Here is a 16,480-nt window from a genome sequence, read left to right as displayed (position 1 = left end):
AGGAACCCGTGCCCGATCGCCTTCCGTTGAGAAGGTTAGGTAGAAGGGAGCGGGGTCGTGACAGAGGGGGCATGCCCCACTCAAGGGCTCAAAGGCATTGAGGCCTTGTTCTATTCATGTTCCATGAGCTCTCATATTGGAAGGGTTTGACCTTAAGCGTTCTCATATTTAGAATATTTGAGATTGACCATTGATCCCGAGAGTCATTGAAGGAGGAAAATCAGTGTGGATTGTACTAAACCCAGTGGAGGTATTCTCCAACAATTTTACATTGTGCTTCGTTTTATTTGTTTTATTGTGATTTTTTTATTCCCATAAGCAATGTGTCAAGTTTAATTTATTGAATAAAGGAGTTGTATTTAGTGTTAGCAAGTGAAAACCATTTTTTAGTGGTTATTTACTTATCTCACAGTGAGCATTTATTGTACTTGGATCATTATGAGTGATCTACTCGGTAAAAAATAAAAGAAAAAAATTAAAATTTTTATACATTGTGTTAGATCACATTGTCCAACTTTCACTTCTAGCATTAAGTTAAATGACTCGACGTTAAGGTATAAAGAAATGGTGATAAGGGTCTCCTTGCCTCAAATCTCTAAAGGCTTTAAAATAGCGCCAAGCATTTCATTAATGAGTACATAAAAGTGGGTAGACGAAAGGAATCCCTTAATCTAATTTCTCCATTTAGCACAAAAGCTCATCAGTTGAAGAATTTGGTCTAAAGAACTCATTCAACTCTACCATAAGCTTTCTCAAAGTCCAACTTACACATGATACCTCTCAATCCTTGAATAGAAGTGGAGTACTCATTTCTTGAGCGACCATTATACTATCTACAATTTGGAAATCTCTGCTGAAGGCAAATTGAGGACCTGATACTACCTCATGTATAACCTTTTTAAGACGAGAAGCTTTGTCGGACATTGAATTTGTCTCTGGTTCTCTCAGGTAGGTGCCTTCTTGTAATTGTCTTTCTTTTGATTAGTGAAAAATCATCGATCATCTTTACGCCTAGATGTAGTTACATTTGGGACAAACTATGTAAGATTTTGATTTTGATTTTTTTTTTTTTTGGCATATTTTCTTTGTAACTTAACTTTATGTTTTGTACTTGTTGCTGATTCTATTTTTCTCGCTCTTTATTTGCAAAAAAAAAAATCAAATTGTCGGGTTTTGGAGCTTCCGCGCGCAACATATACTTGAGCAAGCTATAACTGATAATAAGGTGAACTTTATCAGCATAGTTCAGAAGCTAATAAAATTGAGAAAGCATTTTGTATGGAATCCCAGTGCAGCCCACTGCTTTGACAGGAGGTTAGACAACTCAAGACCGTAGATGACCTTGAGGATCAGGTAAGATGATCATGAAGTTTGTATACAGCCACTCCAACATCTTAGCTTTAGTGAAACATCACACCCGTGGGAGGGAGCTAATCAGCCCTCACATCACACACTTTGCAACCTCATTCTTGTCCGTTGGAATCCATTTTAATGTCGTTGCCAAGGGGCATGAAGTTAGTTGGCTGAGAAGAATGGGTAACTGCCCCTTTTCAAGGACCCTAGCTGCAAGGGAAGTTTAAGGCATAATTAATTAAATTATAGGTGTTTATGGGATGGGAGGATTTAAAAATGACATTTAAGATGACACATGCCCATTCGTTCATTTAGGAAACAATCAATTGGGTGAGACATGCCATCAAAACGCATGTTAATTATCTACCACACTGAACAATAAAAACAAAAAGGTGGGGTAGCATCCACATGTTGTGGATGCTTGAAAGGTGCACAAGTACCTTTCAACTTTTTAGACGGACCCTAGCATCATCCAAAGGCCCAAAATAGTTTTGATTTTTATTTTTATTTAAAAATCATATTCAACAAAAAAATATTAAGTTATAGATATTATTTTTATATATAGTTTGAAAAGACATGGGGATTTAAAGTCTCATTGAGAACATGATATTTAATAAAGTAGAACAGAGAACCAAGATTCATATATCCGACCTCAATTAATTGGTAAAATGCTAAAATAATAATGATGATAATAATGATAGTAATATTATTTTTATATGAAACACTTAATAAAAATAGAGAATGGGGCTGGAGTCATTGTAGGAGTACCACATGAGTCCTAATTAAAAGTTTTTACCTCCATTCTCATTAATAGATTAAAAAATTGACTTTTTAAAAAGCAATCGGAGGCTTGTCATCCTCATTAACCTACCAAACAAAAAACAAACTTAATAAAAATAATTTGAAATTTTTTTATATAAAATTACTCTTGAGTTGTGTCAAAGGTATTCTAGTCAACGTTGTAATAGAAAGTATTTCTTGATATATTTATCCGATGTACCATATTAAATATATGGGTGCAGTTGGCATAGGGATGCATCCGTAGTTGTAGAGGTAAGGTACACCTTCAAATTTTATCATGGTATATAATTTTGATATAAAATGTTTTTAGGATTATCTCAAAACCTATTTTTATATCTAATTATAAAATTTTAAATTTAAAAAATCGTTAAAATCAAGTAGATCTATAAACATATGAAAATCTTGAGAATGGACGGTGTAGATAATATGTTGTAAAATGCACTATTTCTGAGACTGAAAAATCTTTTTATTTTTCTTGGTGATACATCTCGATGTCGAGATGATCAATCAAAGGGTTTTTCAACATTAAAACTACCTTTTCCAATGGATTTTTGAGGTGCATCCGTAGTACTACATTTTAAGGTTCCATCCTTATATAAACTTTCTCCAAAATATATCTACCTCTAAATTTTAAAAAACAATTATTTTTAGGGAATAAAAAATAAAAATCAAAACTCTTATGTGATAGTGCGATGTGGCATATGAACTAGTGGGAAGATACTTTTGTTTATCTGAACTACCTTTCTACCATTTGCAGGAGACTTTCTACCCCAAAAAAAATATTGTGCAAGGCCGATAAAAGCGTACCATCATGTGCGAAAAGTAAAGACACAATGAGTGAAGGTGAGAAAGAAGACAAATTTATCCTTGGAAGAGCACATACGTTGTATCGGGTTTGCATCATTTCCTGAAATCCTTGAAAGGAACTCGAGAACGGGCCATAAAAGAGTTAAAATAATTCGTTTTATTTGAAAAGTATGTCCATGATCTTACAAAGTAAACCTGAGTTGAATAAAAAAATGAAAATGAAATCCAGAGGAAAGCCCCATAAACATTTAAAGGCGTTGTACGTAATGAAGTCATTTACCATTAGTACAAGGATGCCTCAAGTACCGCACCAACTGATGTTAAATTTGATAGAAAAAATTTCCTGGTCAATGGAATTAATGGAGTCTTTTAATTCTACATACAATAGATCAAAATAATTGTGACTACTTTACACTAAAAGTAAAGGAAAAATTCATGTAGAGCCAATGCGTTATACAATCAAATTAGAGTCCACCCCAAAAAATTCACTAGAAGAGGTTGTCTTGATGCCCAAATATCCTCAAATTGATCATCTCAACATAAAGATGCATGGACATGTGAAAAAATAGATTTGAAGTTTTGGAAATAATATATCTTGTAACACATTTTTGTGCCGTCAATTTTAAGATTTTCATAAATCTTCTCAATTTCCACTATTTTTGAAGCTTTGAATTTTATAATTAAAGACAAAAATATATTTTAAGAAGATTTTAAACCATATTTCTCGATCCTCTTTGAAGTTGGGCTTTCCTTTGATGGTTTAGAGCTTTGGCTGTATACAAACCGCACCCAAAAGTAAATGGACTTATTACATACTTTTTCCATCTATAAATTAAAGAAGGGTTTTGTTAGGCTAAACCTATAGTGCTCAACATTTATAGACATTTAGATACCTTTATTCTATAGTATAGTAACTTTTTGTTTAGGGATATTTTAAGTAATTAGTCAAGGGTAAATTAGAAATTTTTAATAGAAACGAAAACATTTATTAACAATAGTGGCTAAATGAAATCATCGATATAGTGTGTGAAATCACCCACAAGATGCATTAATTATTTTTAACTGCTAATAAAATATCACTATTTTCTTATAACAATATCCATTTTACCCTTCTAAATGACTAAAAATACTCCTACTTGAAAATTTATGTATTACAATTCAATGGTATTTTAGTGTCAAAAAATACTGAGCACTTTCATGATCCATCACCAAGTGGTGTAGCCTAACAAAACCCATTAAAGGATGAGCATGTGATAGAGTATAGATTTGGATTCGGGGTGGCAATAGACCCAAACCCGACCCGTCGAGTATACCCAAGTGGATCCAAGTATGGGTCGAACATTTGGACCCAACAATTTGCGTTCGGGTCAAAAACTTGGATCGAAACATTATTCGTTTCGGGTTTCGGTGGACCCGACCAGTACCTATAAACTTTTGGAGATAAAATACTTGAAAGCTTATTTGTTTGGATGTATCAAGGATCGCATACAATAAGAATTTATAATCATCTTTAGCTCTTAAACGACAAATAAGATGACTTAAAATCTAATGGCGAGTTGTGATATTGTGGCCAATAATTTGGGTATATTATGGTAAATAAAGACAAAAAAAAAAAAAAAAGAAGCTCATAGTGAGGGTTGAAGGTGTCAATGGACCCGACTAGATCCGAGACCCTACAGGTTAAACTTGGGCCCGATGGGTATGGGTATGAGTCCAACATTTGGAACCGACAAATCGGGTCTAGGTCTAAATCCTAGACCTGAATATATTTGGATTTGGATCCAAGTCCAGCAATGCCCCACCCGTTACCATCCCTAATTTAGATCCCTCTCAATTTAGCCCCAACCATAGAAAATAATAGAAAAGTAAGGACCATACAATAGAATAGAAAGCAGGCCGTACAGCATATCCAAATAAAAGGGAAACGAAAAAAAGTCAATCACCGAAGCATTTGCTCCACGCGCCAACAAAGCTCATATTCCCAACCCACTCCCTAGACCACTCCACCACCTGGTCAAACTCCTTAATGCCCTTAACATCCGCCCCGCTCCTTGTCAATGGTGGGAAGAAGAGCCAAGAACCAGTGGAAATTACAATCCCTAAGGTCAATGGAACCCTAACCACTTTTGGAAATCTCGGATAAGCACTCTCCCCAATCCTCCTCCCAATGGCAACCTCAATCCCTGTCAATAATCCATGCAATATAAAGAAGAGAGTGACCTCCCAGCTTGGTCTCTGGCCCCCAGTCATGTAGTAAAACATGAGCTCGTGCATTAGGCCTGAGACCACAAATGTGGCCATCAGCGCGGCTACTCTCGCACCCAAAGGCGGCCTGCCGGCTCGAGCCGAGACACCCCAAAGGTTCAGCACTGGCTCGTAAACAGTAGGCCTCAGCATGTTGGTCACTATCAGATTCCATCTCTGACCCCAAAACTCCTTCAAGGAGGATGACAAGTAAGGCTTGTTGAATTGGGGTTCTAATTGGGAACCCACTATCAGCTTCGCCATGACCGCCCAACTCCCTAGCACGACTTCTAGAGCGAGAAAGATGTGGAAGCAGTAGAGGATTAGGAGGGTGGTTGATGTGTAGAAGTGCTTGTAGTTGTAGAGGAAGATGATGAGGATTAGGAGAGAGGTCTTTATGGCAAGGTTGAGGACGGTCTTGAAGATGTAGCCGCCGCGGCCGCCGCAGTGGGGTGGTTGTGTTTTCTTCCTGCTACTCTCATCATTTTTTTTCTTGTTTTGTGTCTCTCGCACATCACCTTCCTTGACCTTGATTGGGAAGGCCGTCACCGCCACGAAGTTGATGAAGGAAGACGTGCTCCAGGGTCGAGAGAGAGGGCCGATGTCGTAGCAGAGGAGGACGAGCTTGAAGCAACATAGCCAAGTGAGGAAGAAGGCCGATATCGATCGGAGATGGACGGTGGAGAATTGCCAGGGCAGGATGAAGAGGAGGTAAAGGACGGGTGAGATTGCCAAGAGGCGTGGGATCTTCGGGGATAGTCTTGGTATCACAGTGTAGGAGTAGGCAAGGGTGGGGACTAGGACGGTGGAGACGCGGACCAGAGCCTTCAGTTCCGCCATTAATGATGGGATTGCCTCCTTCCAGAAGAGCTAATAGCGAGGAAGAGAGTCAAAATGTTGAGAGACAAAATGGAAACTGCTTTGTTTTTGGGGTTTGCTGGAGGTTTTAAGGGAGGATTTTTATAGGGGGCATGGAAAGAGGGAATTTATTTGGTAAAGAAGACCGTAATATCTAGAGAAAGAGAGATAGAGAGAGAGGGGGGCACTTTGATTACACGTTTGTGCTACAGAGAGAGAGAGAGAGGGGGGCACTTTGATTACACGTTTGTGCTACAGAGAGAGAGAGAGAGGGGCACTTTGATTACACATTTGTGCTACAGAGAGAGAGAGAGAGAGGGGCACTTTGATTACACATTTGTCCTACATAGAGAGAGTGGGGGCTTGCTGAGGAGAAAAGGCCAGAAGAAGGTTTTAGATTTGGGGTTGAGGCTATGGGTTTGACACGTTTTCAGAGAAGCGTTTAGGTTTTCGTTAAGGCTTGCATCGCAGATTGAGAAAGAGTGATGATTTGGATTTCGTTAAGGCTTGATGTGAGAGAGGGAAGATTTTGATTTCTTTAAATGTGTGTATGTGAGAGAGAAGATTTTGATTTCGTCATGTGACAGAAGATCTTGATTTTTTTTGGATAATTTAGTGGGAAATACAGGCCGAACTCATTTTTTTTAATAGATTAAAAAGTTGCATTTTGAAGATATTATAATTGGGGGTGTCAGCACTTTTTCAGAGTTACTTTTGAATGTGTTGTAATAAAGATATCAACGGTAGAAATAGATACCATAATGTGATAATTGGAGCTCAATAATTCTATTGCCAAGACCAAAGCGATTCTCAAGAAAATCTGGATTTCATTAAGGCATGATTGATTTCATCAAGGCATGATGAGAGAAAAAGAACGAAGAAAGAGGAACTGGTTTTCGTCAAGGGATTTGCGCATATTGATGAGAGAGAAGGGGAGGGAAGATGGAAAGAAAGGAGTCGTAGCAAGAGATGTCACATTTTCTGACTTTTTAAGGCAAAGACGGTGCGCACAAAGAACATGCGGTGGCCGGGGCTTGTGGGGCAAAATGTTGAGGGTTTCAACAGAAAAAAAAAAAAATTATAACTAAGGGAAAAGTTTATATATAGCCGAGGCTCTAAATAAACAAATTACAACTTACTTCAAAAATATTACTAGAAGAATGGATTTCAAGTGTTGAAATATTGCATCTTGAAACTCATTTTTGAACCAATAATTTTTAAAATTTTCAAGTTTTCATAGATCTGTTCAATCTACATTAATTTTAAATCTTTAAATCTTATAATTAAAGATAAAAATAGTTTTTAAGTCTATCATAAAAATTCCATTATTGAAACTATATTTCTAGACACTATTTGAAGGTGGTCTCTAGCTTCATTGTTCAGAGCCTTGGCTCTATATAAATCCCATACAAATATGAAAAACATTTATAGAAGTGCGAGGCCCTAAACAATCAAATTAAGGAGAACCACAAAAATTTCACTAGAAGAGGTTGTTTTGATTCCCAAAACTCCTCAAATTGATCAATACCGCCTCAAGATGCATGGACATGATAAAAAATAGATTTTCAAGTTTTGGAAATAGTGCATCTTGTAATGTATTTTTGGATTGTCAATTTTCAAGATTTTCAAGTATTTATAGATATGCTCGATCTATACTATTTTTTAAGCTTTAAATGTTATAATTAGAGATGAAAATAAATTTTGAGGCCATCACAAAGATTTCTGATATTGAAATAACATATTTCGGTACTATTTGAAGGTGCGCCCTACTTTAATTGTTTAGGACCTCAGCCCTATAGAAACCACACCCTACAAATATAATTTAATAATATAAATATATAATATATAATATATAATATATAATATAAAATAATATAACACAAGTATATAATAATGAACTAATATAAAATATTATATTATATTAAATATTATGAAATATAATTAATATATTTGTATATATTATTGAATAGAAATGAAATAAAATATATAATATAATATATTATAAATAGTGAATAGAGAGTTCACGTGTGAAAATAAAATTCGAGAAATACTTTCCAATGGGTTGAGGTGTGATTTGGTTTTCATATAGAGCGAACTATTTTAGGGTAAAATGTTTTTTTATGAGTTTTGTTTTCATATATTTTTCTTTTCATTACTTAATATGTATAAGACAATTTTACCATATAAAAAATATTTTGGCACCAACCAAGCCCCCTTCCCCTGCTTGGTGCTTTACCTCGCATGTAGCTCATAAGCTCTTTTTTTTTTTTTTTCGACGATGGCTAGATCACCTAATTAAAAGTTCACACAAAACCGTACATTGATTTTGCTTTTTGAAACATTTTTAAGTGACTCACGCCTTCAAATATGTCTAATAAACATCAAACTCTTATCAAATGCAATAGAAATCAGTGTAAACCCAAACCTCCCTTGCGGCTAAAACATCAACCAGTCTGAAATGAAAAAGAAATATACCAATATTGTTTCATTTAAGTTCGTTATATGAAACACGCTGTATAAGTTGTTGACAAAACTAATGCTACATGCACGAATCAAAGTCTGGTCGCATGAACCCCTAAGATGCATTTCCAATTAAACATTAAAAAAAAAACAAAAGAAAGATGCTGTTCCAATAAACATTAAAAAAAAAGAAAAACATGCATTTCCAATTAAACATTAAAAATAAAATGCATTTCCAGTTATTTATTGGTAAATAGTAGGGGAGGTTGGAATAAAGAGAGAGGGGGGGAAAGGAAAATTAGAGCACGTGGGCTACGCGGATTTGCAAGGAGTATCTCGTGATATGCGAGATCACGTGGGTTACGCAATAGAATGGTAAAAACGACACGCTTTCTGTGGGTCCGTGGACAGTTGATTCGTATATATTTGTCCCACTTCGTGATTATCTTTTGAGGGAAATTTTAGGACTAATTTAGTGGAAACGGAAAAAGTTTATATATGGTTGTAATTTTTTATTTTTTTTTGAGAGAAATTGAGGGCTTTATTAATAAACGATTAAAAGAAAATTACAGAATTTGAGACTAAAAGTTTCAACTTAAGCAGTGCGTCCTTTGGCAATGCCTCCTTTGGCAAGGAAATCCTTTGATACATTGGCTTCACGAAAAAAATATACAAAGGAGAAAAGAAAAAGCCTAGACATGTCACAAATTTGAATCAAAATAGACTGGAATTCTCAATGCAGTTTTTTTCACCTATTACACCATTTGATGACATTCAATGAATCATCTTCCACAACACAATAGGACCCTAAATTCCTTACTACAAAAAGTTTTGAACAATTGAAGAGAGTCAAACACCTTAAATTCCTTGTCACAAAAAGTTTTAAACCATTAAAAAGAGTCAAAGAGTGTTGTACAACGATATTCTCTTCCAGAGGGCCTATATAAGAGAAGACAACATCTCCATTCTAATCCCTCACTACTCCTCCATAACCAGTTAAACCCGAGTTTCCTAAAGAGCTACCATCAAAATTAAGTTTAAATACCCTTCCAAAGGAGGTACCCATCTCCCCTTAGGCCTACACTTAATAGAGCCCAATTGGAAAATATTTGATAAGTTTTTCCTAACATCAACTTCCAGAATATGTTTCCCAACTTTTATAATTGAGCCAAATTGAGTGTAATATTTTCTCGAAAATTCTCTCAACAGGCACACTTATCCCATCAACCACTCTTCTATTTCTTTCCTTTAAAACCTCCCATAGTATCAATCCTCTGGCTATTTGCCAAATCACCACTCCTGTTTGTGGTAGCACAGATAACCCTATGTTTGAGATAATGCCCTTAACTTCCGAAGGCATAGCCATAGTAACCCCAAGTTGGTCAAAAAACTAGTGCCAAATTTTAAATGTAAAAGAACAATAGAGAAAAAGATGAGCATCTGTTTCAGCAACACTTCTACACATTAGGCAGATATTTGGAAAAATCTTACCTCTCTTTATAAGATTATCGACTGTGAGAATCTTATGTTGCACTGCCAACCATAGGAAGGCTTGCACCTTAAGCGGCAAATACCATTTCCAAATAATGGCAATTTCAGGCATAGACCATCTCCAACTATCATGGAAAGGTAGCTTATACATTGACTTTATTGAGTATAAACCATCTGTATCAATATCCAAAACAACCTCATCAGATGCATTATGCGGAATAAAAATTTCATTAAGTACTATTAACAATCCAACATACTCTCGAAAAATCTCTTCCGAAATTCTATTATAGGGGAGAAAAATATTCAATACAATTTGATTACCCCTGATTTCAAAAATATCAGCAATAACAACATTGGGGTTATCCATATGCTGAAAAAATAGTGGAAAAACATATTTCAAAGGTGAAGAGCCTAACCACTTGTGATGCTAGAAGGAGATATTGCGACCATCACCCAAACTCCATCGAATGTCCCTGTGTATCAAAGATTTACATGAGTTCATAGATCTCCAATAATAGGATGTCCCCCTTATACCATTTCTCAATCCAACCCCCATTTTATATCTATCCTCTCCATACTTAGCATAAATAATTTAATACCACGGTTGATTTTTGAAGTTTAAGCTTCTCCACCATTATTTGCAGAGTAAGGCTAGGTTTACAATTCTAATTTTCCTTATTCCCAACCCGCATTCCTTTTTAGGAGTGCACACCCTATCCCAACGAAAAATATGGTACTTTTTTGAGTTTTCAAAAGAGCCTTAGAGAAAATTCCTTATTAAAGAATCAATTTTCATGGCAATCTGAGAAGGAATTTACAACAAAGACATCTGATAAATTAGTAAGTTTGACAAACACTCTTTTACCAAGGTAATCCTTCCTCTCAGCAATAAGTATTTATACTTCCACAAATCAAACTTAACTTGTATTCGTCGGATCACTTTATCCCAAACAGCCAAAGGTAGTCGGCCATCTGAAATTAGCAGCCCCAAATACATGATTGGAAAAACTTCTACCTAACATCCTAACATCTCAGCAATCTCAAGGACCAAAGAATCATTACAATTGATACCAATCGCTAAAGATTTCTCAAAATTAGCCTTAAGACCCAAAGCCACTTCGCAACAATTCAAGAAAGTAGCTATATTGTCAATCTGATCATACTTAGCCTCACAGAAAAACAGAGTATCATTTGCATATTGTAAATGCGAAATGCAAAGACCATCATTAGGCATATGAAAGCCCATGAAATGCCCTTTAGATTCAACATTACGTACAAAACGGCTGAAGCACTCTGCATAAATGGTGAACATAAAAGGGGACAAAGGATCACCTTGACAAAGCCCCCGCGAGGCTCCAAAAACAGCAGTTGGGCTTCCTTTGAAAGAAGAGAAAAATGTGCAGAGGATAAGTACCCATATATCCAATTCCTCCACTTCTCACCAAAGCCCATATTTTTCATACTTTCTAAAAGAATACTCCATTCAACCCTGTCATAGTCTTTTTCCATGTCAAATTTAATCACAATTCAAGTACTACCACTCAAAATTCTCGAATGAATGCACTCTTGTGCAACCAAGACACTATCAGTTATCAATTTGTCCTTAATGAAAGCAGATTGGGCCCTGTGATAATATCCGGTAAGACCACTTTAAGCCTTTCCGCAAGGACCTTAGCGATAATTTTATAGAGACCCGAGAGAATGCTAATGGGCCTAATATCATCAAGGTTTTGTAATGACAAAAGTTTTGGAAATAAGGGCTATAAAAGTGGAATTGACCCCTCCAAAAAGCTCACCTCTCCGTAGGAATTCTCGAACCATCTCCAACAACTCATGACATACCAAACTTCAGAATTTGTGGAAAAAGAAGAGTGGGAATCCGTTAGGGCCAGGTGCCTTATCACCTAGCAGGGAAAATACAGCTTTTTCAATTCTTTCATAGAAACATCTGTCTCAAGATAAGTTATCAAATTAGACAAAAGACTTGTAAAGCCCACTCTGGTTAACCGACGTGTAATATTCACCTCAGTGGTGAAAGCTTTTTTGAAATGACTAATGACCGCATTAGACATCCCAATGTCATCATCAGGTTCAGCTCCATGAATCAAAAGCCCAAAGACATCAATCTGACGTCTACAAGCATTTGCAATGTCATGGAAGAATTTTGTATTCAAATCTCCTTCCTTCAGCCATCTGACCCTTAACCTTTCCTTCCAATACGCCTCTTTTATCCTTCTAAGTTCGTGTAGCTCATTTGATTTAGAGCTTATGTCCAAAACCAACTCATCAGACAAAAACTCCTGAATTTGAACAATAGAATCCACTTCTTCTAAGCATCTGATAACTTCATCAATTTTCCTCTTAACATGAAACCTCCTATCATTTTTCCAAGCAATAAGCTTATGCTTAACACATAAAAGCTTCTTGTGGAGTTGAAAATCCAAAGAGTCAATGGAAATAGTATTCGCCCAAGAACCTTTAATAATGTCAACCACCTCCTTCTCCTCAAGCCAACCAGCTTCAAATCTAAACGGTTTAGGTCCTACAGGAACAACTTTAGAACACAGTAAAATGGCAGTATGATGAGAGGAGAGTATGGATACTAAGCAAGGGGGAAGAAGTTAGACCACACCCTTGAAACAAAAAATCTGTCAAGTTTAGACATGGATAAATTTAAAGAGCTCCCATTTGCCCTTGTAAAAACTATGCCTGAAATTGGAAAATTTAACAAGGCATGGGACTCAATAAATCTATTAAACAGACACATAGCAGACGTAATAGGTCCACCATAGCTACTCAACGGGATTGCAGGTGTGAAAGCCGGGGATGCCAACACAGCTTCCAAATCCTTCCTCTGGAACAGGGCCTTGAATTGATGAAGAGATACGCCGCCATCCTTTTCCACCCATTGAAAAAGTGATAGGTGATCCCACCCTGTCTACATGATCGCGTAGACCCTCATCGTTATCTGAAATAGTTGACGCTAAAGTCGCTGAGCAATTCGTGAAATGTCCCATAGGGATCCACCGCTTGATTATTTTAAAATTTTGAAACTCCCTCTTCGTTTCCCAAAAATTATGGTGCTTCCTTCTTCTCGGAAAAATTCAGTAAGAGCTCGTCGAAAAAGCTTTGTCATGAACCACCTTATCAGATCGATGATGAGTAACCTTTTGCGAACCCCCATTGTCACAGAGAGGGCCCCCAGCAGCCTTAGTCACTGGCTGATGCCGATAAACCTCCTTCACCTCTACAAAAATCTTTATGGAGAAAGATTCTTGGCCCACCAAATATCTAACCATTTTGGGAATGGAAGCCCCACTCCACCTCCATATACGGATAACACAAATCTCAAGTCAACCCCCAAGAGAGAGTCCTTATTAATGTCACAAAATTCTCCACAATAGTTTGCCAGCTTATAACAAGTATCCAACGTCCAAGCATGGAGTGGAATTCCTGATAATCTAATCCAATGACTCTCCTTCCATATGTAAGATAAATGGGATGAGGGTTTCCATAAGTCTAAAGATAAAAGCTTACCTCAGATTCTGACAAAGCGGTTTGTTAAAGCCACCATAGCATCCTCTTTGTTATGTAAGAGAATGGCTATCTTATTCTCCCCCAACACTTTAACCTTTAGAGCATAAGATAATCCCCATCCTCTTTTGGCCGAATCACTCAAACCAAAGATGTCATGCGAAGGTGGGGAGAACGATCACACAATAGGAAATTGTGCATCCGAAAGAAGACCACTGATAGGTCCTACCGCACTGCCACCATCGGTGCAACAAAACCATCTCCTCTCCATCTTCATCCCCAGAATCTCCAGCCATTCAAGAAAGGCTCTCAAACTTGTCGGGTGTAAGCAAGGTTGCAACCTTAAAATGTAGAATTACATATGTGCCCAAAAAATCTATCGAAAAGGGTTGTTTTAATGTTGAAAAATTCTCCAATTATCGTCTCGACATTGAGACGTATGACAGAAAAAAATATTTTGAGTAGCATAAATAGTCTTGTTGAAGGGTATTTTCCGACACTTGTAATCCCCGGTGCGAATAAGAGAAGCAATAGTGGAATAAGCCCTAATCCAGAGCGTAATCTCCAATAGTCCCAGAATGGCCCAGTAATTCTCAAAAGCGTGGCTTGGGGACTTTTAAGAGCACCCACCAAGTTTTGTCGCGATCCGACGAAGTTAAGGTGGATCAGACACCAAATTAGTTTTTAGAATTCTGCCTCTAGCACACTGAAAGAAGACCATGTAACTACAACCCTATCATTGGAGCTTCAAACGATCACCAGACTCAAAATGTCCGAAAAACATCAGGTACCAAGTTTCGGCTAATTCAGACGTTTTTGGAGCATTCTGCAGCCAACTTACCAAAAATAGGTAGGTCACACACAATTCTGGTGTACCCTCGGTGAACTCGTTTCCATTTATGGAACTATGCTTTCCAATTTTGGGGCTAACTTCTAATGGTCGTATGTCCTTTATCTCGGGTGAAAATGAGCCCAAATTTTGAGAGGATGTTCATCTCATCAGCCCGATCATTTTGACATATGGTATGACCCAAGCCGAGAGAAATCGAAGGGAGAAGATCACCATTGGAAAAGCATAAGTTGTAGATTTTTCAAGAAGAAGGTACCTTTGATCAAATGACCATATCATAGTGCTCGCATAACCTATTAACTTAAAAATGGATGCATCGACTCCATTCGAGCCAAACCTTGCGCATGATGAACGGTCGGATTTTCTGCATTTCAGGGACAAAGAAAAGGCATTTTCCGGCCATTGGAATCCCAATTCCGGCCAAAATTCCCCAATTGAGAAAATTGTCATTCGGGCATCAAATCGAGTGCATGACGATTTGCTCGTCATTCCATAGCTAATGAATCAAGAAAGAACATTGAGAAATGAGTTCAATCTTGAATCCAAGATCGCACGTTTCTCACATCTTTACCGCCTCAAGTTCACAGCTCAAAACCTTGATTCGTGGCTCAATATGGTCGAAAAGACCCCATACTAACCATGTGAAATCACAAGAACGTTCATGGCCATTGATGGACTGTTTTGAAATTAGCAGGATTGTGGGCGAGGGGAAAAATCGTCATTTCACCCCTAATATTTAGCTTTTATTTAATTAAGAAAATGTATATTTTTAAGCAATTAGGTTAGTTTTTGGGCATCCACCCATATTTTAGTGGTTGCTTATATATACCTAACATGTAATAACCTAGTGGTCGGTTGGATCAGTGGTCAAATTTTCCCTTGTTAAAATTTTTAGCTCACGGTTAATACTAAGAACTTTGGAAATTTTGCTTACCCTTTCCTTAGAGAGAAAGGAGAGAGAATATTTTTGGCAACTGATCACTACCCTTGGTTCCAATCGTCGAGCCGAGAACCTTAGGTAAACCTTCACCCTTCCCACATGTGAAGCGGGGCTAGCGGTCAGGCCGCCGACCCCCATCTCTCTCTTATTTCTTTCTTTCTCTCTCCTTCCTACCTTTCTCTCTCTTTCTTCCTCTCTCCTCTTTCTCTTCTCTTTTTTTTCTCTTCCTTCCTCCCCTTCTTTCTCTTCTTCTCTCTCCCTCTTTTAAAACCTTCTTCTTCTCTCTCTCTCTCTCTCCTTCTTCTTTCCCTACCTCTCTTCCTTCCCCTCTATGCTTTACCTCTCTTTTATTTCTCTTCTCTCTTTTCTCTCTTCTCCCTTTCTCACTCTTCCCTCCTCTCATTCTCACTCTTCTTCTCTCTCCCTCTTCTAAACCCTTCTTCTTCTCTCTCTTCTTTCTCTCTAACTCTTTCTCTTATGAATCCTTATTTTTCTCTCTCCTTCATCTCTCCCTATCCCTCTTTCTTCCTCTCTCTTCTTTCTCCCTCTTCTTTTCTTTCTTCTTCTCTCTCCCTCTTCTAGATCATTTTTTCTCTCTCCTTCTCTCTTTTCTCTTCTCTCTCCTCCTTGAACGATGATCTCAGCCACCGTCTCGCCCTCTCTCTTTCTGTTAGCCCCTGCTCTCTCACTCCTCTCTATTTCTCTCTTTTTTCTTCTCTCTCCTCCCCTAGTGGTAGCCTTAGCTGCCGTCTCGCCCTTTCTTTTTCCTTTACCTTCTTCTCTTTCACTCCTCTATTTCTCTTTTATCTTCTCTCTCTTCTTAGAGTGATAGCCTCAACGACCATCTTGCCCTCTCTCTTTCCTCTAACCCTTTCTTCTCTTTTATTCCTCTCTCTTTCTCTCTCCTATCTTCTCTCTCCTCCTCGAGCGGTGGCCTCAGCCACCATCTCGACCTCTCTCTTTCTCCTAGCCCCTTCTTCTCCCCCACTTCTCTCTTTCTCTCTTCCATCTTCTCTCTCCTCCACGAGTGGTGGCCTCAACCACCGTCTCGACCTCTCTATTTCTTCTAGCACTCTTCCTCTCTCTTACTTCTCACTCTTTCTTTTCGCTCTTCGTTCCCCGAACAATAGCCTAAGCCGCCG

At 37.6% G+C, this 16,480-nt stretch overlaps 1 protein-coding gene across 1 annotated transcript; it reads right to left on the bottom strand.

Moving 5' to 3' along the window:
- Positions 1-4,816: 4,816 nt before the first annotated feature.
- LOC18438798 (putative long-chain-alcohol O-fatty-acyltransferase 5) lies at positions 4,817-7,136 on the bottom strand. Its single transcript, XM_006848975.4, has one exon. It carries the CDS (start codon positions 6,043-6,045, stop codon positions 4,897-4,899), a length of 1,149 nt encoding a protein of 382 aa, XP_006849038.1. The 5' UTR covers positions 6,046-7,136; the 3' UTR covers positions 4,817-4,896.
- Between the last annotated feature and the right edge of the window lie 9,344 nt (positions 7,137-16,480).

Source organism: Amborella trichopoda, chromosome 10 (assembly GCF_054954075.1).
Source record: "Amborella trichopoda isolate Santa Cruz 75 chromosome 10, AtrichopodaSantaCruz75HAP2 v2.0, whole genome shotgun sequence".
NCBI classification, from domain to species: Eukaryota; Viridiplantae; Streptophyta; class Magnoliopsida; order Amborellales; family Amborellaceae; genus Amborella; species Amborella trichopoda.
The sequence above is the reverse complement of the archived record's forward strand: the minus strand, read 5'-3'. Positions and strand labels throughout refer to the sequence as shown.

Bases quoted from the DNA above. Each gene is read 5' to 3' on its own strand.
- LOC18438798 (XM_006848975.4), bottom strand. From the start codon at position 6,045: ATGGCGGAACTGAAGGCTCTGGTCCGCGTCTCCACCGTCCTAGTCCCC.